Source organism: Coffea arabica, chromosome 4e, assembly GCF_036785885.1.
Source record: "Coffea arabica cultivar ET-39 chromosome 4e, Coffea Arabica ET-39 HiFi, whole genome shotgun sequence".
In the NCBI taxonomy this organism is placed as follows: domain Eukaryota; kingdom Viridiplantae; phylum Streptophyta; class Magnoliopsida; order Gentianales; family Rubiaceae; genus Coffea; species Coffea arabica.
The window spans coordinates 4,931,774-4,953,501 of NC_092317.1; the positions used below are offsets into that span (position 1 = coordinate 4,931,774).

Consider the following 21,728-nt stretch of genomic DNA (forward strand, 5'->3'; position numbering starts at 1 on the left):
TATTATCATATTTTTCATCTTTTGATTCAATTGTCCTAAAAATAAAAAATGCTATTTTTAACCGGAACATCTAAGGTATCCATTATTTATTAAGATTTCTTTGAAAAAATTATTTAAATTTATGGATTTAACATTTTGGGAGTTTTTCTCCACTTAAATGTGGCAATCCAACAAAATTTTTTAATTTCTTTTCTAATATGTCAGATGCAATAAACACACACATGTTTTAACTATTGCATGCCACAACAACAACAAAATTTTTTTTTTTTAAGTTGTCAGTCATCTTATTAAATGTGTTATGCAGTGATTGACACCTCTTTTTTTTTCAAAAGAATCTGTTATCCAAACTGCCAATCACTCAGCTAGGTGCTTTTGATACTTACAAGGTGCCATTTGAGAGAGAGAGAGAGAGAGAGCCGTTGATCAATGATACCTTGTGAATATCGAAAAGGTCCTAACCATTGATCACTGGGTGATTAATGGTTGCGGTAGAAGATTGGAGAAAAAAAAAATCAGTTATGGCATTTGGTAGATGCGGTGAGTTGGCGATAGACAATTTAAATATTTTTTTGGTTTGTGCCAGTGACATTTTAAAAAAATTTCCCACATGCGGCAATTGATTACTTAAAATTTTTTGGTTATAGTTAAAAAAATATTACATTTGACACATTAAAAAAATAAAAAATTTGTTGGATCGGCACATTTGTTAAATATGCATATGTATACATACGTATATACACACACACATATATATATATATATTTATATATATAAACATATACATACATAATTTTTTTAAAGTAGTCAATCATCGTATTAAATGTGTCATGCAGTGATCGACACTTTTTTGCCTTTTTTTTTTAAATCTACTATCCAAGCCGTTGATCACTCGGCTATGAACTTTTCAATAATCACGAGATGCTGTTTGAAAAAAAGAGGAAGAGGAAGAGAGAGAAAGATGTCGATGAATGGTAGAAAAAAATAAAAAAAATAAGAAAAAACCGTTGACCACCAACACCTCGTGAGTATTGAAAATCGTTGATCAGCAACATCGAAGAGGTCCTAACCATTGATCACCCGGTGATATAGCATATTCGAAAAAAAAGTGTTAATCACTGCATTTGGTAGATGCGGTGAGCCGGTGTTTGACTATTTAAAATTTTTTTGTTTTCTGTCCGTGACATTTAAAAAAAAAAATTTCCCATATGTGGCAACTGACTACGTAAATTTTTTTTGTTATAGGTAAATAGGTAAAAAAAAATTGCATCTGACACATTAGAAAAATAAAAAATTTTTGTTGGACTGCGGCATTTGATAAATACGTCGACCTTTTTTTTTTTTTTTTGTCAAAATGATAACATTTGTATTGATTTAAACTTGATAATACAAGAGCACTTTACAAAAGGAGCTCATTGCTCTCATAATCTATTCTTGCTAGATCTTTAATCCAGCCAGGGAAACATGATTCCCAATATACATCATTAACTAGCTTCAAGGCAAACTTTGCTAGCCTATGACACACTTCATTCCCTTCCCTATGTATAAAAGAGAAGTTGCATTGCTCAAAAAACTCCCTCAGTTGTTGTATGTCCTCCAGTATCACAGCACAGTTGCTGTTGTTGCATGAGACGGTTAAGATACAGTCTATCACATTCTTGCAGTCTGATTGTACTTCGATTCTTCTCCAGCCTGCTGCCTTTCCCAATTGCATTGCAGCTCTAATTGCTGCAGCTTCCTCAATTTCTGGTTCCCCCAACTTCTCCTCCATTATGGCCCAAGCTTTCAGCACCTCTCCTTTCCAGTTTCTAGCCACTATTCCTTTACCAGTTCTGATCGATTGTGTTGAGATTGCAGCATCAGTATTAATCTTGTTCACACCTTCCATTGGAGGTTTCCATCGTCTATCATACTGATTTGGAGTTGCTTCAACAATGCCAGCTCTACTTTCTAGTTCCACAGCTTCCTTGAATTCTATCCACTCTTGTTGAGCTTTCCTTACCACTGAAATTTCCTCCCCTTTTGCGTTGTTGAAGACAATCTGGTTCCTTGCCTTCCATATTTGCCAGAGGAGATTAATTGTTAATTCTATATGCTCCTTGCCATTGACTCTTTGAGAAGCTTCTAAGATTCCTTCCCACCATCTCCAAAAGCAAGCCTGCAGATCTATTAATCCATCCCAGTTGATTGGACTGATTTTCCAGATTCTCTTTGCATATTCACAATCAAAGAACAGATGCTCTATAGTTTCAATTCCCTCCCCACAGCTTTTGCAAATGTTGTTCCCCATCCCTGTTCTGCCGTGCACCAAGTCATTGACTGGAAGACAGTTGTGTAGACATTTCCACATAAAATGTTTCAGTTTGTGTTTGACATTTGTTCCCCACAACTTCTTCCACATACTTTCCTTCCTGTTATGGCTACTTGTCTTCTCCTTGAGCTGCATTGTTTTAGTTGCCTGTGCCTCCATTTCCTTTGCTAAAGTATACCCTGACCTCACTGTATATTCCCCATTCTTTGAGTAATGCCAGATGATCCTGTCTCTCCTTTGGTACATACTGAGTGGTATCCTTACAATCATTTGGGCCGTCTCTCTGCTGAAAACTTGATTTATTAGCTCCTTATCCCATTGCCCTTGTTTAATCAGGTCTTTGACATATTGGATGCTTCCCAATGCTGGTCTATCATGTTCCATTCTACCATCTCTTGAAACAGGTATCCATCTGTCTTGCCACACCTTGATTGTACTTCCATCCCCAACTTGTTTTCTTATTCCATTTTTCAAAAGGAATCTGGCGCTCAGAAGACTCTTCCATAGGTATGATGCTGAAGTAGGGGCATGCTTCATCCAGTCAGATTCTCTTTTCATATATTTAGCTCTCATAACTCTACTAACAAGCCTGTTAGGCATAACAATGATTCTCCAGAGTTGTTTTGCTAGCAAAGCTGTGTTGAAAATTTCCAGATCTCGAAAGCCTAGACCACCCTTTCCTTTAACCTCAGTAAGTGCCTTCCAATTCGTCCAGTGTATTTTTCTTTGATGCTCGTCTGCCCCCCACCAAAACCGTGCCATTTGTTTACTAATGTCTCTACACATTCCTTTTGGAATTCTAAAGCATGACATTGTGTAATTTGGGAGTGCCATTATCACTGATTTCAGCAATACTTCCTTTCCAGCAAGACTCAGTAGATTTCTTTTCCAGCTTTGTATTCTCTGTGTTACACTTGCTTTTACTTCCCCAAAAACCTGATTCTTTGACCTCCCTATCACCATAGGAAGACCAAGATACTTCCCACTGAATGCTTCTCTTAGATTTCCAAGTATACTGCATACTTCCTGTCGGGTATCCAAATCAGTGTTCCTACTGTAGTAGATAGCAGACTTGTCCAAGTTGATTAGCTGTCCAGACGCTCTTGCATATTTGTTCAGTAGCTCTTGAACCTTCCAAGCTTCCTGGTTTGTGGCTTTGCAGCAGAGCAAGGCATCATCTGCAAAAAAGAGATGTGTAATGGGGGGGCACTTTCTTCCCACTTGGATTCCTGTCCACATTTTACTTGCTGCAGCTTTGTTTATCAAGTTTGAGAGTGCCTCCGCCACAAATAAAAAAAGGTAGGGGGATAATGGGTCTCCCTGTCTTAAGCCCCGCTTAGGTTGGACATATCCTACTTTTTCTCCATTAAGATTAAAAGAATAGGAGACAGTAGAGAGGCAATTCATAATCCATCTAACCCAAATGGGGCAGAATCCCATTTTTAGCATTATTTTTCCCAAAAATTGCCATTCCACTCTGTCATAAGCTTTAGACATGTCAAGCTTGATAGCCATAAAGCCTATTCTACCTGTTCTTTTATGTTTTAGGAAATGCATAACCTCGTGAGCTAGGAAAACATTATCTAGGATCTGTCTGCCTGGCACAAAGGCAGATTGAGATTCAGAAATGCACTTAGACAGGATCTTTTTCAGCCTATTTGCCAGGATTTTGGAAACAATTTTAAAAAGGACATTGCAAAGACTGATTGGCCTGTAGTGATTAATATTAGTAGGAGCAGACACTTTTGGGATCAGAGTAATCAGGGTTTCATTGACTGCCTTCAGCATATACCCACTGTGAAAAAAACTCTTAATAGCACTTACTACATCCAAATTTATGATATGCCAATATTTCTGGAAAAAAAGAGGTGACATACCATCAGGACCTGGCGCTTTATTTGGATGCATAGAAAATACAGCAGCTTTGACTTCCTTTTCCTCCACAGGTTTGATCAAATTTTCATTCATCTGCTGAGAAATTGTATGGGGGACACCATCGAGAACCTCTTCAATGTTAACCGGTTGTGATGTATTGAAGATGTTGCTGTAATGATTACCAATCTCATCCACCAGTTCTTCCTTTGTTTCACACCAGCTTCCATTCTCTTTTTGCAAGGATGAAATCCTATTCTGTCTCCTTCGTATCCCCACAGAGGCGTGAAAAAAGGCAGTGTTTTTATCTCCATGCTTTAACCATTTGTTTCTTGCCTTTTGAGCCCAGTAGATTTCCTCATCCCTATATGCTTTGCCCAACTTGCATTTCAGTTCATCTATAGTGTCCCTTCTTTGACCAACTTCCATCTGCTTGGCTTCCTCAATTTGTTTTTTCAGCCTTTGTATTACCTCTCCTGAGTTGTTCCTTTTCTTCCTACTCCATTCCATCAATGCCAATCTGCATGCTTTGATCTTTCTTGTCACTTTAAAAAACCTGGATCCTTGTTGTTGTTCCTTCCAAGCAGTCGAAATCACAGTATTAGTTTCCTCCTCAAAGGTCCATCTCTGGTCAAAGTAAAATCTCCTCTTGTAATTCTTCTCAACAGGTTCAGTATCCATTAGAACAATACAGTGATCAGATGCTTCCTTATGCAAATGTGTACATCTTGCATTCTTGAAATGTTGGATCCATCCTTGGTTTGCTAGGCATCGATCAAGTCTTTGCTTGACCAGCCCACCTCCCTCCCATTGATTAGACCAAGTCCATGGCACACCTTCAAACCCAAGGTCTATCAGTGCATTGCTATCTATAAACTCTCTAAAATCTTTGAAACTGCTCTCAGGTCTACTTCTCCCACCCCATTTCTCCTCATTTGACAGAATATCATTTAAATCACCAGCCATCATCCATTGCTCTCCCCACTTTCCTTTTTCTTGGTTGATAATTCTCCACTGTTCCCTCCTTATTCTGTCATCAGTGCTTGCATACACACCAATGAACCACCAACTGAACTGTTTGTCCTTTTCCTCAATCTTAGCTTCAATGTAAAAACCCCCACTATTGACATACACCACATCCAACTCACTATTCCACATTAACGTTAGACCCCCGGCCTTGCCCAAAGCATCAACAACAAAGCACTTCTCATAGTTTATTCTTTTCCTAACCTTTTCCATGACCTTTTTTTGGTTTTTGGTTTCACAGAGAAAAATTAAATTAGGAGAGTGGAGATTGATTATCTCCTTCAGCTGGGGAACTGCCAAGGGGCCTCCTGCACCTCGGCAGTTCCACACCGCCACCTTCATTTAGACTGTGGAGGCAATAAGGGAATAGCCTCCAATTTCCCCGTCTGGTCACAGGTGTGCAGTTCTATCTTCATAATCTTGTTCTTTTCTTGATCCTGGCCAGACTCTAGCATTTCAACATCTTCATTCCACTCACTGGTTTTCCTTTTTCCCCCATGCGATTTAACCACAGATATGTTATTTATACTGCCCAATTGTACTCTTGTCCTTCTTGTGAACTTTCTTTGTTTTGGTTCATATCCCCCCTTGCTTCCGTGCTCCTGTCTCTCCATGTTTTCCTTATTTCCTACGTTCTCCATCATTTCCTGATCTCCTACATTTTCCTCTCTTCTCTCTTGAAGTGCTGTTACCTCCCAGACTTTCTCCTCATTTCTTTCCAAGCCTTTCCCTTCATGTTGCCCCTGTGGTTCTGGAGCTATTTTAAGTTTATCCCCTAAACCTTCCTGTTTTTCACTTTCCGTTTTGGTGTCCATCTGGCCCTCTTTATACTCCTCCTTCCCTTCCTTATCCTGAACCTTTGTATCTGCCTTTCGTACTCCACAGGTATTATCAAGCTCTGGTTTTCCTCTACCTAATATTGGTATAACAGCAACAAGATTCCCATCCTTGCAATTTTCCTCAAAATCATTGTTTCTTTCCTTTCCTCTTGTCTCCTTATTCCCTCGGAACCGTTGTGTTCCACTCCCCTGTATTTCCTCCCTCGTCTCCATTGCCCTGGTCCTCAGAGGTGAAGCCATGATATTTCCAGCTTTCATCCACGCTCCAAATTGGTCTTCTCTTAAGTTGTACTGATTTAGTCCTTCATTGTTACATTTCTTATCACCATGACCAATAATTCCACACCTGTAGCAAAAGTCCGGACACTTTTCATACTTAAATTCAACCCATTGCTGTACTCCATTCAACTTGACCCTTGTTCCTCTTGCCAATGGTTTTGCTATGTCCATTTCAGCCAAAATCTTCATGTGTCTTCCTGCCTTTCCTCCACTGGAAGGGATAATGACTTCCCTTACAGATTTGAAGATGTCTCCGATCTTAAAACCCACAGCCTTACTCATCCAGTGGATCGGCAAATTCCAGATTTGGACCCACAGGTATGCACTATTAAACACCTCCATCTTCCTCTCTATCCCAGCCTCCCATTTCTTGATAACCAGTAGTTGGTTGTCTATGACCCAAGGACCGCCATAAAGAGCTTTTTCCATTTCTAGTTCAGATTCGAAATGGAACTGAAAAAGATTGGCTTTGAGTTCAGTGACCTTTAAATTTCTTGGATAGCCCCACACAATACGTCGACCTTAAGTGGAGAAAAACTCCATAAAGCACCCAACTTTTATAATTTTTTTCCGACCTAGTGCTATTTTATAGAAATTTATCCGCAGAAATCTGAACGCAAACTCAATCAGCTGTAGCCCAGCAAAATTCAGCATACGTCACCGCTCATGTAACAAAATGCCTAACCAAATCTCCATCAATCAAACAGAAAATGGTAGTAAAAACAAACAAAGATTCTTTTTCTGTTAATTCTCTAATTCAGGCGATGCTCTGATATGTGCAACAACAGCCCATGTACAACCCGAAACAAAGAAGTCAACAGCTAGAGTACAGACCGGACATGGCAATTGTGGCATTTACTTTACTGGTTAGCAATTGGCAGCGCCCAAAAGAAAACATTTAATTCAAAACGAAACAGCCTTGACAAAAGCAGTGGAACACGCGCCATTAATAGACGCGGCTCCAATTTTCCTATTTATTTTCCTACATCGTAGAATCTCTACATAAGAACCCATCTGCCCAATCGTCCCTCTGAGCAGTCCACACCAATTTCACAGCGTGAAGAAACATCCCATTGACAGAAACAACACATTATTTTAAACAACACATTATTTTTATCAAGTGTATTAGGGGGATATAATTACTGCTTTGTTGGTGGTATTGTAGGAGAGAGAGCATGAAATGCTGAGATCGATTGGTAAGAATCAAGAATAGCATCGAGAGTTTAGGGGGACAGAGAAACGAAAAAAAGGGGTGTAAGTTGAGTTATATGGGGGGAGGAACGTTTGTGGATGGGGTTAGAAGGTTGTTTCAACGAAGAGGACCTTCTCTATCAGTAACCTCCACTAGTAGTAATACCCATGAGAATCATTTGACCCCTTTTGAACAAAATAAAAAAGAAAGAGAACAGAAGCTTAGGATTGAAGAAGATTTTGATTTATCTGGGCTTAAGCTTATTAAGGTCCCTAAGCGGATTAATTTTGCCGTCTCCTCTTCCTCTTCCTCAATGGATCACCAAAAAAAGGTCCCTCCTTTTTTATCTTTTCCTAATCTCTTATTCGTTTTGGGTTTTTGTAGATCTGTTTGTTGATTCTGGATTTAAAGAATACGTGGGGTCTGATTAAAAGTTGAATACTTGTTGCTTTTTGGGTATATTGTCTATAATCGGATATGGATGGTTAATATATTCTTTTTGGAAGTGAGCTTTATCTGTCTGCATTTATGCTTTGTTATTGTTTGGTTTTTTAAAGCAATCAAGCTGGATTTTAATAAGCCGAAATCATGTTTGTGGTTTTAGAACGCGTAGCAGCATTTTCTTATGATCTAGCTTGTTAGAGGCCTTAAATGCACCAGCATTCGCTGGAAGCTTTATTTCAAGATTAATGCTTGTTTCTACACTATTTGGGGTATGCATGCCTTTTTTTTTTCCCTTCGAGAGTTTACCTCTCTTTTGAAGGTTCAAGATTGGATTTTTGTGGAATATCTGCACTCCAAGTTTCAAGCTTGATGCTGCCCGGAGATTCCTTCCGTTCTTTGACAGAACTATTTGACTCCACGCATTGTTGGAACATGCCAAAGCTTGATTACATTTTCAAATGCATGTTTTTCCTGCAATAAAGTTTGTTTAAAGTTATCCATTCTGCTATTTGTTACATGCCTTGCAGTATTGCAAATAAGAAGTTTAGAACTTTGAGCTAGGTTGGTGTTTAGTTGGCGATAATCGAACAGGGGCTTGCTGTTATCATTGCTGCATAGCCAAAATACAATTTTTAAAATTTTGAATAGGGTAGGATGTGGAAATGGGTGGCAATCCTTAGTTGGGAAGCAGTATCTGCAGGAAAAGATAAATCTTTTGCTTTCAGCATGGAACTTATATTATTAATCAGGAACTATCAGTTTTATGGGTCTGTTCCTTTTCATTTCTGAACTGGTGACTCCTACCTACAACAAGTAGGAATTTGCATGTGCCATGTCCATTGCTATGTCCCATATTTGATTGCTTTGTCGAATTATGTCTTGCAACAGTAGTCTCTTCTGTGACGACATATTCACTGGCTTCTGACGTGACTTTTGTCTTTCAGAATAATCTGGAAACGGAATTCTTCACAGAATATGGAGAAGCAAGCAGATACGAAGTTCAAGAAGTAATAGGAAAAGGTAGTTATGGTGTTGTGGGCTCTGCAATTGATACCCACACTGGTGAAAGAGTTGCAATCAAGAAGATTAATGATGTCTTTGAGCATGTCTCTGATGCCACTAGGATTCTAAGAGAAATAAAGCTCCTTCGCTTGTTGCGCCACCCAGACATTGTAGAAATAAAGCACATTATGCTGCCTCCATCTCGTAGAGAGTTTCAAGATATTTATGTTGTTTTTGAATTGATGGAATCTGACCTTCATCAAGTAATCAAGGCAAATGATGATCTTACTCCTGAGCATTATCAATTTTTCTTGTACCAGCTTCTTCGTGGCCTAAAATACATCCACACCGGTTAGTTGCATGCAATGACTTTTCCCCTTTGTATTTAGTTCAAGTGTTCTTCAGCTTTATACAAACAGTTTCATATTTCTTGCAGCTAATGTCTTTCACCGAGATTTAAAGCCAAAGAATATTCTTGCTAATGCTGACTGTAAGTTGAAGATTTGTGATTTTGGTCTTGCCCGCGTATCATTCAATGATGCTCCATCTGCTATTTTCTGGACTGTATGTCTGATACAACCTTTGAATTTGTTTCTGCCCCTGTCCGAGGCTGTTCTTTGACATCTATATCAATTATTTCTAATAATCTTTTCTTAATTTTATCTTGTGAAGGATTACGTTGCAACTCGATGGTATCGAGCTCCTGAATTATGTGGTTCCTTCTTTTCAAAAGTAAGCCTGTAGTAGTTGATGTCTCGTTCCTTAGCCGATAATCGTTATTCTAACTAGTTTGACATGCTCATGTTGATACATTTATTCACGCTGGTCATAGGGTTTCTTCCTCTCTATCTTTCCCCTCCCTTTGCTGGTTCATCTTCTGCACACAATTCTGCACATTATGTTCTTCTACTTGGAAAGGAAAGTACTTGCTTTTGGATCTTTCACATGTTACATAATTGTTCAATGAGATGATAAGAATGGCATTCAGATACTCATTGAATCGAGCTTTCCTATTTTTATGGTGGGCAGTCAATGATAAATTTTCATGATGGGTTGATTTATTTGTCAACTTGTAATATGTCTGAAGAATTTGATGAATGTTTATTGTTTTAGTTGAGACATTCAAGGATGTGAGTTGACTTACCTTTTACTCATTCGGTACGATAATTGAAGACCTTAATCAGTTGGTTTTAAGGCAAGATATTTAAAGTTGGGTTAGATTGATCCATGAGATGCATAGGAGTTGAGATATTCTGGAAGCTTGTTTGAACATGAAACTGTAAAGAATGTTAAGGTGTCTTAGCCTTAGGTGCTTGGAAAAGTTGGCTTTAGTTTTCATCACATAAGTTTCCAACCTGCTATGTTCTATGGCTAACAGTTTACTGTTTGCAGTATACTCCTGCAATTGATATTTGGAGCATCGGATGCATATTTGCTGAGATGCTTAGTGGGAAGCCACTATTTCCTGGGAAAAATGTGGTACATCAATTAGACCTGATGACGGATCTGCTCGGCACTCCCCCACCTGAATCAATAGCCAGGGTAAGTTTTTATCTTGCAAGATGTCACACTGTTTTTCTTCCCACAGTGAATGCCCGTATTGTTGCCTTGATCTGATGTAATTTTCACACTTTTCTTTTTTATTTTGCAATCATTCTTTACTTGCTAAACTTATGTCATGTTTTATAAATGTGTGGACTTTTTTCCCCATCTGATATTGTGCTCTCATGGAATGACAGATTAGAAATGAAAAGGCAAGAAGATATCTCAGTAGCATGCGCAGAAAACAGCCAGTTCCGTTTACACACAAATTTCCCCATGCAGATCCGTTGGCTCTTCACCTATTAGAACGGTTGCTTGCATTTGACCCTAAAGATAGACCAACAGCTGAAGAGGTGATGCTTATAACAAAAAATCCTTTGTAATTAAAGTATCATTTTTAAGGTGTCATGAGAAGAACGTTAAGTACAAACTATTATGCTTTCGATGCTTTACTAGTACAGGCATTGGCTGATCCATACTTCCATGGTTTAGCAAATGTGGACCGTGAACCATCCACTCAACCCATATCTAAGCTTGAATTTGAGTTTGAGAGGAGAAAGCTGGCAAAAGATGATGTTAGGGAGCTAATCTACAGAGAGGTGGGTCTTTTCAGCACAATACCATTTGCATTTGTGATGTATTTTACAACATATGCCAACTATAACCATCTTTCTCGTTGTTGTCTTGAGCGAACAGATATTAGAGTACCACCCACAAATGCTTCAAGAGTATCTTCGAGGTGGAGAGCAAACTAGCGGCTTCATGTATCCAAGGTTAGAGCCTTTTCTAATTATATTCGGTATTTTGCCCTCTTTTTGCTGTCTATGCATGGTTACATTTGAGACTTTATTTCCTTCTAATTTCCCTGGAAATGGAACCAGGAAAACCAAAAACATCCTTTCACTCCCATTGAAGTCATTGAACCTTTTTCCCTTGCTTTTGAAGTATTATTTCTGCAGTAAAAAACAAAGCATAGTCACAATTTCTGTCACATTTAGCCTATAAATTAGCATACGTGTCATTTTTTTTTAACTTTCTTAATGTGGTAAGCCTGTGACATGGTGAATTGTCATAGGAATATATGTAGTTTTGATCAATCTGTAATTTGTTGACGCACTTTTGAAGTAAATTGAAGTTCTTGATATGTAATTTCAGTTAATTAAATCCTCATGCGAAGTTTTGTTACTATCGTGTCTGTTTGAATAGTTGCTTAGTTTGTTGAGATCTTATTAGTGCTGACCCTCTGCATATACAGTGTACAAATGCACTCTACAAAACTATTGCAAAGACCTTTTTATCTCAATTATGTTGAAATATAAATTGTTACTATGTACTCAGCTCGATATACTTTCTTTTGATATTCATGAGTTCTCATATATCCTCTCATTCACTGTTAATTTAGCGGTGTTGATCGATTCAAGAGACAGTTTGCCCATCTAGAAGAACATTATGGTAAAGGTGAAAGAAGTACTCCACTGCAAAGGCAACATGCTTCTTTACCCAGGTATGCGGTAGATAGATTTGTTGGCTAGTAGCTGCACAATAGGCTGTGCTGATAAATTATGTTTAGAGCAGTCTAGACATTATTTTTTCCATTTATCCTTTAGTCACTTTTGCTGTTGTTTCTATATGTTGAATATCTTGGGCAAATAAGTTTGCACATGCTGTAATGTCTGAGTGTTAACGCCATTATTAATCTTGATATGGTGATTAAAACCAACATGTGTTCGCTTCGCTGATTTTATATATTTCCTGCTTCATGTGTCTTCCTGCTTAACAGAAATTTTAGATGAAAATAGTAACCATCCTTGGTTCTTAAATATCTTTGTCAAATGCTAGAGGTATCATTTCTTATCATTTTTTCTCAAATGCTTCTGCTTTAGACCACTTGGACTGGTGGAATAAATAAATAATTGTTTGATGACTACATACTTGATAATTGCTATTAAACTGAAATAGTTTTTCAATCAAATTTAAATCGACAATGTTCTAATGCATTACTGCTACTGCAAAAAGTTTTTTGTCTGAATGTGTACATATGAACCTTGCTCATGTTGGATTCAAAAGTTTGTATAACAGCAGTAGTTCATTAAAGTTGATGATCTAAAGATATCTTCAGTTAGTGGGTGCATGCTCTTTTAAATATTTGGTGAAGGTAAAACTGAAAAGCAAAATAGCAAATGAGTTTTTCAAGACTGATATTGTTTAAGGCACATGTCTAGGCACATGTCTAATATAGAAAGTCCTACAAGATTAAGGGGGTGGAGGAATTCTTAATCATGAATACCTGTATTGGATGGGCATTTGAAAGTATTTTGTCTCAATCATGAATACCTGAATTCTTAATTATGAATACCTGTATTTTGTCTTACATTATGCTATTTCTTCGTGTCAGAGAGCGGGTCCCCGTGGCCAAAGATGACACAAATAAGGAGAATGATGATTTGGAAAAGAGATCAGCAGCTTCTGTTGCTACGACACTTCAGAGTCCTCCAAGGCAGTCTGAAGGCTCGGTAAATCCAAACGGAAATGTGCAAAATGGGTCAAATACTGTTGGTCGAAGCTTGTTAAAGAGTGCTAGCATCAGTGCGTCTAAATGTATAGGAGTTAAAGGGAAAAAAGATATAGAGGTAAATTTGAATTCTTGTTTCATGCCTTGTTTCTAATCTCTTTTCTGATAAACAGTAGTTTTCTAATTCACTCTCTTATCATCTTCGGAGGATTTTATTGGTAAGGGAGATTTATAACAAGCTTCTCTTTCCAAAACATAAACGTTTCAAGTTAATTGAAATGTATTTTAAGTCATTGCAATTTTAACAGTACTGGGGACAGAAAAGTGGCCAAAAATGTAAGAATCTTTAGCATACCAAATAGTTTCTCACTTGTATCCAGCAGATCTCGAGGATAGATGGTGCTTTCTAGAGCAATTATGCTGTTTTCAAGTATTATATTTGATGCATTAATGCTTCTTGATTTATGAAAGTACCCCAAATGTAAAACATGCATGTGCTGAATTGCTGTATTTACCACCTACTCATGTCAACATATCTTATCGTGTACATGATTTTTATTCAGGGAGAGGCAATTGCTGAGCAAAATGAAGAGGTTGAAGAATTATCTGAAAAAGTTGCTGCTCTTCGTGCCTGATGTACAAGTCCCACAATTATGTGAAATTAGATGATTCTAGATATATTCTGCCATTTTACACACACCCCCCCTCCCCCACAAACTGCGTGGATCAACAGAGTTTCACATTAACCGTTGTTGAAGATCTACTGTTTTATTGAGGTAGAGGCTAACAGATGTTATTGTCAGTATTAGGAAGAGAAAATGTTTGTCAACATTCCTACTTCTACTTACTGGAGATGCAGATGCATCTAGGTCTTGTTCATATATTGTTGAATGCAAACTTTCTCAAGGAAAGGAAAATATAGCGTTCTGCTTTTACTTGATGTCCCTAGTTTATTCTGCCAAATTGGTGGTCTTGATGTGCAACAGTAATCCTTTGATTAATTCTCTTATGGTCTCTCTGCCTAATGTGTAACCAACGTCCAGTCAAGCCAGCTCATTCTTGTGAAAAGATTCCATACAAGAAGTTTTGCAAGAGTCTATCTTAGATTGCAATACAAAAACCTTTGCTCATTCCAAGATGGTGCTTATTTTCTTGTAGCTTGTAGGTTTGTTTTTGCAAATAACTCGGATTGTATTGTTGGTCTCAAAAATATAGTAGAATGTTTGGCAAAAAATAAGTAGATTCCTCTGAAAATAGCAAATCAATGGAGAGCTTTGCACGGCAAGGGATGAGACTCGGAGTTTCTTCGTACAAAAAAAAAAAGGGAGTTTCTATAATTTTACGGTTTCACTCGTTTTAATAATTCGACAAAGTATCTCTTTTTTTTTTTGCATGTTAGAAACTCAAATATGACTGTGTCTAATTAAAATAGTTCTGTTGTAACTATTCAACAAGTATTGTTTTTATGTTTTTCCCCAATAAACACCAATAAAGATTTGTTCTTGAAAAAGATAGTCAGCAGTTGATTAGTTAAAAAAAAAAAAGTACACGCCTTTTCTATTGGTTTTTCCATTTTCTTTTTTCCTTCCCTTAAATTAAACTTCAAAAGGAACTTAGCATGAGTTTGAAGTGCAAGCAAGAGCAAAACAAGAATAACTGACACAACTTTTAACTATAAAGAATTAGAATAAACGTACTCTTTCTTAGATGTACTTGGTTTATGCCATTGAAAAATTCTTAGTCATTATTTGAGGATATGTGATGCCGACACCTTTTGAAATTGGAAGGTCATTGGTAAATATGATGTCCTGTCTTGCTTTTATTTTTTAGAAACAATTAAGATGCCTCATCCAATGTGATACTTTAATGAAGGAATTGAGCTTTGTGCAAAAACTCACCCCATCAATGCTACAGGAAATGATCACCAAGTGGCGTAATTTTACAAGAACTTCCTATTCCATTCCACCCAAATCAGTCTGTCATACCTCCTTGTGAATGTCCTAGAAACATAACAGAACTCACAAAATTCTCCTAGAAAGAAACCTAGATATATTGAACAATGTACTTTGAAAGAATAAGAAAAGAAGCAAAGAAAAGGAGAAAAATAAAGGAAACAAAAAACATCAAAGAACAAAAAAACATCTTAGTATGATAAGCAAGGAATAAAAGAACCAAAGCACTTGACACACACATTAGCATAAGCACCATTTCTGCCTCTCATCCCCAACCATCTCTCCTTTCCTTGGAGCAAAATGGCTAACAAATTCCCCAGCTGTTCTGTCTTCACTTCTAGGGTGCAGGAGCCAAAACCTGAGGATCATCTTGGATTGCCATTGGAACAATCCAAACCTGAACATGGTACGCATTCTCACGTTCCCACTATTAATCTCCTCCGTCATGCATGTGCTTGCCTCATTACTCCTTCATTTATTTAATCTCTACTATCATTTCCTTCTCCTTTCCGTTGTCTTCTCAAGATTTTAGAAAAGTTTCCACGAACATATTTTTGTAACCATGATTGTTGCATACAGGGCTTACAAAAATACAGCTAGCCATGGAAAATGGCATTTCTATTGCTTGCGCATTTAGCTCATATTCATTTCTGTATGATCTTTGTAGAAGGATGTAAATCAACCTAACATCATGAACTGTGAGCTTCAACGTCATAGCAAGACTTTATAGTTTGACAGAGTTTTTACTGCTGGCAGATTATGGTGTGTACAAGAACCTGTTGCAAGAGTATGCCCAAAAATCTGGATTACCACTTCCGGTATATAACATTGAGAATGAAGGGTTCCCACATGCGCCTAAGTTCAGGTCATCTGTCATCATAGATGAAACCAAGTTCACATCTAAGTTTACCTTTCCAGATCGAAGAGCAGCTGAGCAAGATGTTGCAAAGCTCGCATATGAAACCATAGTTAAAGACAATAAAACCCTAACAGGAGGCCCTCATATTTATCAGGTACATCAAATATTCACATGGCTGCATTTCATTCACCTTTTGTAGAACGTTCACTTTTCGAAATACCAATTTATGTTTATGTCATGTCTATGGAAATTGTGCAATATATCATTTTCAGATGACACCTTGTGCTTTCCTTCTCTCACCTGTTTTTTCTTAAGAACCTGAGGTTTTGCAAGTTAATACTGTATGAATATGCAACCAAGACTGGCCTTGGAGTTCCCGAATACAACACCACCTTAGCAGAAGGGCCACCACGCCCAGTATTCATCTCTTCTTTTGTTCTTGGTGGCAAAAGTTATAGTGGTCAAGTAGGTCGAAGCAAGAAAGAGGCGGAACAGCTGGTGGCACGACTGGCATCCAATCGCTCCTTGGTACAGTCATAAACTTCTATTCTGCTTTGTCGAATTAAGTTTCTACCAGTAATGCTCCTTCAATTTATCCTACTTAGAAACTGTCTGTCAAGGATCGGATTCAGGGAAGCTCACTGAAATTATCAAGAGCAAGGAGAGACTTTTCGCTACTCTAAGTGCTAAAAAGAACTCTGGAAGTCAAGGAACTAAAACTCTCTCTGTTCATCAGTCGAGTAATGCAGGTCTGTAATCCATTAATCATACGTGTGACATAAAACTTAATTTGGAAACTAATAATTATGGTACTAAAGTTTGTATTATATTCTCATTGTCAGGAAATTTGTCACAACAGCAAGCTAGCATTCAGGTAACAATTCACCTTGTGTCTCTAATAAAAATCATACCCTTCAACGATAAAGGAATAAGTGAACATATATCAAGTTAATATGCTCACATAAACACAGGGAAGAGGTTGTATAAAAAAGGCAGCTCATATTTTAAGCCATTATATTTCATATGTTCTCCAGTCCTTTCTTACACCTATTTGAGTGGACCGCTCACTTTATTCTTTGTTGCAGACTGGGATTATCAGTTATAACCCTGATCGTTGCACAGTTACTTGTGCGAAAGGTTGGACAAAGCGCAAGGTTGAGAACAACTGGGAGCAGAAAAAGAAAAAAGGCCGTGTGGGAGTAGCTGTCAAACGACCTGGATATAACTTCAGGCCTTGAACACTGCTCTTCAGCCAACAATTGTGCCTAAAACAGAATATAATTTTCTCTTGGTAGTGGTGAGGCTTCTCCTTCAGAGACATTGGCTTATGTGAAGGAGAGGTCTATTGAAAATAGTTTATGCAGAATACTGCTCCTGCATGCTCTTTTTGGTTGGTATTTGCCGCGTTTGCAACTGTAAAATGCCTAACATTAACAAGACGTTATTTCGATGGATAGTGTTTTAAAGCAAAAGTTCTTTGGCATGTGTTTTGATGATTGTTGATTACGTCTTAATTCTTAAATTTCACTATTTGCAAGAAATCATGGGCTTTATCCTGTCTGAAATTAATAGATCTTCCACTGCTAGAAGACATTCCTCGTATGAATATATGATTCACATTGTGGCAAAGTCTGAACAATTAACTATGGGCAAAATGGGTGTCTAAAAGTTTCTTGATTGACCTTCAGATTGAATTGAGGTCCACCCCTAACCCCACTTCATCTTTACAAGTCCGTGGACCCCTGTGTGTCTGTGTGGGGGGGGGGTGTCAGAAACAAGCCCTTGTCTTTTAATCTGTCGTCAATTTTCTATTTCTAAATTTGTCCAACTTGATCAAAACATTTTGATCTGCTGTCGAAGGAGCTATGAATGATGCCTTCTGGGATATCAAGGATCAAATGACTGTTAGATGTACACGCTGCTAAATATATCACCTGATTTCAAGTATGAAATTGGAGTATAAATCCATTGAGAGGTGATAATTGGCATGATTACAAGAATATTGCTGTTTTTTTTCTCTGTTTTAAACCAACGTCGATTTTTAGAAAATTTAATTCGCATGATGCTAATTATACTTAGTTTTTAAAACTGAATGCAGCAGAAGTCGATCTCCTGGAAATGGACTTCTCTACTACTTTCGTTTTTTTTCCCCCTTCTTCTTCTTTTTCAGCCCCAACTTAGTCAAATGCAGCCAATGGCTTGAAATCTCAGTCACGAGTCCAATTTTAATGGTCATGAGATCTTCACAACACTCTACTCTACCAAAGATTCCACGGTTTTATTGAGGGAAGAAAAAGTTAACTCACACTGGCAACAATGCTGGTGGGAATAAGTCTTGCCGTCAATTGGAGCAGGTCTACGTATTAGGCTACTGCTTTTCTTTGATCCTTTTCCCTTGATGCTATTGCTTTTACTGGATAGAGTTTGTAGAGTGTAATAGCCTGTCTAGTAATAGCCAGTAGTTTTCTAAACTCAAATATGACTGTGTCTAATTAAAATAGTTATGTTGTAACTATTCAACAAGTATTGTTTTTATGTTTTTCCCCAATAAAGATTTGTTCTTGAAAAAGATAGTTAGCAGTTGATTAGTAAAAAAAAAAATTACATGTTTTTTCTATTGGTTTTTCTTTTTTCCTTCCCTTAAATTAAACTTCAAAAGGAACTTAGCACGAATTTGAAGTGCAAGCAAGAGCAAAACAAGAATATTTGACACAACTTTTAACTACAAAGAATAAGAATAAACGTACTCTTTCTTAGAATACTCGGTTTATGCCATTGAAAAATTCTTAGTCATTATTTGAGGATATGAGATGCCGACACCTTTTGAAATTGGAAGGTCATTGCTAAATATGATGTCCTGTCTTACTTTTATTTTTTAGAATCGATTAAGATGCTTCGTCCAATTTGATGCTTTAATGAAGGAATTGAACTTTGTGCAAAAATTCACCCTACCAATGCTACAGGAAATGATCACCAGGTGGCGTAATTTTACAAGAACTTCCTATTCCATTCCACCCAAATCAATTTGTGATACGTCCTTGTGAATGTCCTAGAAACATAACAGAACGCACAAAATTCTCCTAGAAAGAAACCAAGATATATTGAACAATGTACTTTGAAAGAATAGGAAAAGAAGCAAAGAAAAGGAGAAAAATAAAAGAAATAAAAAGCATGAAAGAACAAAAAAGCATCTTAGCCTGATAAGCAAGGAATAAAAGAACCAAAGCACTTGACACACATTAGCATAAAGCGCCATTTCTGCCTCTCATCCCCAACCATGTTCTTTCCTTGGAGCAAAATGGCTAACAAATTCCCCAGCTGTTCTGTCTGCACTTCTTGGGTGCAGGAGCCAAAACCTGAGGATCATCTTGGGTTGCCATTGGAACCATCCAAACCTGAACATGGTACGCATTCTCACGTTCCCACTATTAATCTCCTCCACTATGCATGTGCTTTCCTCATTACTCCTTCATTTATTTAATCTCTACTACCATTTCCTTCTCCTTTCCATTGACTTCTGAAGATTTTAGATAAGTTTTCACGAACATATTTTTGTAACCATGATTGTTGCATACAGGGCTTGCAAAAATACAGCTAGCCATGGAAAATGGCATTTGTATTGCTTGCGCATTTAGCTCATATTCATTTCTGTATGATCTTTGTAGAAGGATGTAAATCAACCTAACATCATGAACTGTGAGCTTCAACGTCATAGCAAGACTTTATAGTTTGACAGAGTTTTTACTGTTGGCAGATTATGGTATGTACAAGAAGCTGTTGCATCAGTATGCCCAAAAATCTGGATTACCACTTCCAGTTTATAAAATTGAGAATGAAGGGTTCCCACATGCGCCTAAGTTCAGATCATCTATCTTCATAGATGAAACCAAGTTCACATCTAAGTTTACCTTTCCAGATCGAAGAGCAGCTGAGCAAGATGTCGCAAAGCTTGCATATGAAACCATAGTTAAAGACAATAAAACCCTAACAGGAGGCCCTCATATTTATCAGGTGCATCAAATATTTACATGGCTGCATTTCATTCACCTTTTGCAGAACGTTCACTTTTCGAAATACCAATTTATGTTCATGTCATGTCTATGGAAATTGTGCAATATATCATTTTCAGATGACACCTTGTGCTTTCCTTCTCTCACCTGTTTTTTCTTAAGAACCTGAGGTTTTGCAAGTTAATACTGTCTGAATATGCAACCAAGACTGGCCTTGGAGTTCCCGAATACAACACCACCTTAGCAGAAGGGACACCACACCCAGTATTCGTCTCTTCTTTTGTTCTTGGTGGCAAAAGTTATACTGGTCAAGTAGGTCGTAGCAGGAAAGAGGCGGAACAGCTGGTGGCACAACTGGCGATCCAATCGCTCCTTGGTATAGTCATAAACTTCTATTCTGCTTTGTCGAATTAAGTTTCTAACAGTAATGCTCCTTCAATTTATCCTACTTCGAAACTGTCTCTCAAGGATCGGATTCAGGGAAGCTCACTGAAATTATCAAGAGCAAAGAGAGACTTTTCGCTACTGTAGATGCTAAAAAGAACTCTGGAACTCTGGAAATTACTGTCGAGTAATGCAGGTCTGTTATCCGTTAATCATACATGTGACACAAAACTTAATTCTGGAAACTAATAATTATCGTGCTAAAGTTTGTATTATATTCTCATTGTCAGGAAATTTGTCACAACAGCAAGCTAGCATTCAGGTAACAATTCACCTTGCATCTCTAATAAAAATCATACCCTTCAAGGATAAGGGAATAAGTGAACATATATCAAGTTAATATGCTCACATAAACACAGGGAAGAGGTTGTATAGAAAAAAGCAGCTCATATTTTAAGCCATTATATTTCACATGTTCTCCAGTCCTTTCTTACACCTATTTGAGTGGACCACTCACTTTATTCTTTGTTGCAGACTGGGCCCTGATAGTTGCACAGTTACTTGTGCGAAAGGTTGGACAAAGCGCAAGGTTGAGAACAACTGGGAGCAGAAAAAGAAAAAAGGCCGTGTGGGAGTAGCTATCAAACGACCTGGATATAACTTCAGGCCTTGAATACTGCTCTTCAGCCAACAATTGTGCCTAATACAGAATAGTACAATTTTTACTTGGTAGTGGTGAGGCTTCTCCTTCAGAGACATTGGCGTATGTGAAGGAGAGGTCTATTGAAAATAGTTTATGCAGAATACTGCTCCTGCATGCTCTTTTTGGTTGGTATTTGCTACGTTTGCAACTGTAAAATGCCTAACATTAACAAGACGTTATTCGGATGGATGGAGTTTTTAAGCAAAAGTTCTTTGGCATGTGTTTTGTTGATTGTTGGTTACGTCTTAATTCTTAAATTTCACTTTTTGCAAGAAATCATGGACTTTATGCCTTTATCCTGTCTGAAATTAATAGATCTTCCACTGCTGCTAGAAGACATTCCTCGTATGAATATATTATTCACATTGTGAAAAAGTCTGAACAATTAACTATGATCTATGGGCAAAATGGGTGTCTAAAAGTTTCTTGATTGATCTTCAGATTGAATTGATGTCCACCCTAACCCCACTTCATCTTTACAAGTCCGTGGACCCGTTTGTGTGTGGGTGGGGTTGGGGGGGGGGGGAGTTCAGAAACAAGCCCTTGTCTTTTAATCTGTCGTCAATTTTCTTTTTCTAAATTTGTCCAACTTGATCAAAACATTTTGATCTCCTGTCGAAGGAGCTATGAATGATGCCTTCTGGGATATCAAGGAACAATGACTGTTAGATGTACACACTGCTAGTTGTTGAGAAGAAAAATTGAAGTAGCTTGAGAAACAGATTCAGGTACTCTTCTTACGCTACTTTAAATGCTACTTTAAATGCTAAAGGGAAACCTGGATGTGAAGTAATGTCATAGCAG

At 37.7% G+C, this 21,728-nt stretch overlaps 3 protein-coding genes across 5 annotated transcripts; all 3 read left to right on the forward strand.

Annotated features, from left to right (window-relative positions):
* Positions 1-6,098: 6,098 nt before the first annotated feature.
* On the forward strand, positions 6,099-13,956 carry LOC113742659 (mitogen-activated protein kinase 9). Of its 2 annotated transcripts, none has more exons than XM_072047327.1 (11): positions 6,099-6,642; positions 8,905-9,313; positions 9,399-9,526; positions 9,635-9,694; positions 10,355-10,504; positions 10,702-10,857; positions 10,966-11,103; positions 11,201-11,277; positions 11,907-12,008; positions 12,900-13,134; positions 13,580-13,956. In XM_072047327.1, the coding sequence occupies exons 1-11, from the start codon at positions 6,373-6,375 to the stop codon at positions 13,649-13,651; spliced, it is 1,797 nt and encodes a 598-aa protein (XP_071903428.1). In that variant the 5' UTR covers positions 6,099-6,372; the 3' UTR covers positions 13,652-13,956. The 2 variants fall into 2 exon arrangements, with proteins under 2 accessions (XP_071903428.1, XP_027126349.1); XM_027270548.2 differs by lacking the exon at positions 6,099-6,642 and adding an exon at positions 7,090-7,847.
* Positions 13,957-15,229: 1,273 nt separating this feature from the next.
* LOC113742278 (double-stranded RNA-binding protein 4-like) lies at positions 15,230-17,273 on the forward strand. Of its 2 annotated transcripts, none has more exons than XM_072047328.1 (6): positions 15,230-15,374; positions 15,725-15,981; positions 16,143-16,355; positions 16,433-16,576; positions 16,670-16,701; positions 16,913-17,273. In XM_072047328.1, the coding sequence occupies exons 1-4, from the start codon at positions 15,269-15,271 to the stop codon at positions 16,508-16,510; spliced, it is 654 nt and encodes a 217-aa protein (XP_071903429.1). In that variant the 5' UTR covers positions 15,230-15,268; the 3' UTR covers positions 16,511-16,576; positions 16,670-16,701; positions 16,913-17,273. The 2 variants fall into 2 exon arrangements, with proteins under 2 accessions (XP_071903429.1, XP_027125885.1); XM_027270084.2 differs by having other exon boundaries at positions 16,448-16,576.
* A 1,785-nt stretch (positions 17,274-19,058) lies between these two features.
* LOC113742277 (double-stranded RNA-binding protein 4) lies at positions 19,059-21,142 on the forward strand. The gene is made up of 6 exons (XM_027270083.2): positions 19,059-19,231; positions 19,582-19,838; positions 20,000-20,213; positions 20,306-20,417; positions 20,512-20,543; positions 20,756-21,142. Exons 1-4 carry the CDS (start codon positions 19,105-19,107, stop codon positions 20,410-20,412), a joined length of 705 nt encoding a protein of 234 aa, XP_027125884.2. The 5' UTR covers positions 19,059-19,104; the 3' UTR covers positions 20,413-20,417; positions 20,512-20,543; positions 20,756-21,142.
* Positions 21,143-21,728: the final 586 nt, after the last annotated feature.

Bases quoted from the DNA above. Each gene is read 5' to 3' on its own strand.
- LOC113742277 (XM_027270083.2), top strand. From the start codon at position 19,105: ATGTTCTTTCCTTGGAGCAAAATGGCTAACAAATTCCCCAGCTGTTCT. The intron at 19,232-19,581 runs GTACGCATTCTC...TACTGTTGGCAG, and splicing joins ACCATCCAAACCTGAACATG to ATTATGGTATGTACAAGAAG. The intron at 19,839-19,999 runs GTGCATCAAATA...TTTTTTCTTAAG, and splicing joins GAGGCCCTCATATTTATCAG to AACCTGAGGTTTTGCAAGTT.
- LOC113742278 (XM_072047328.1), top strand. From the start codon at position 15,269: ATGGCTAACAAATTCCCCAGCTGTTCTGTCTTCACTTCTAGGGTGCAG. The intron at 15,375-15,724 runs GTACGCATTCTC...TACTGCTGGCAG, and splicing joins ACAATCCAAACCTGAACATG to ATTATGGTGTGTACAAGAAC. The intron at 15,982-16,142 runs GTACATCAAATA...TTTTTTCTTAAG, and splicing joins GAGGCCCTCATATTTATCAG to AACCTGAGGTTTTGCAAGTT.
- LOC113742659 (XM_072047327.1), top strand. From the start codon at position 6,373: ATGACCAATAATTCCACACCTGTAGCAAAAGTCCGGACACTTTTCATA. The intron at 9,314-9,398 runs GTTAGTTGCATG...TATTTCTTGCAG, and splicing joins CCTAAAATACATCCACACCG to CTAATGTCTTTCACCGAGAT. The intron at 11,104-11,200 runs GTGGGTCTTTTC...TTGAGCGAACAG, and splicing joins GGGAGCTAATCTACAGAGAG to ATATTAGAGTACCACCCACA.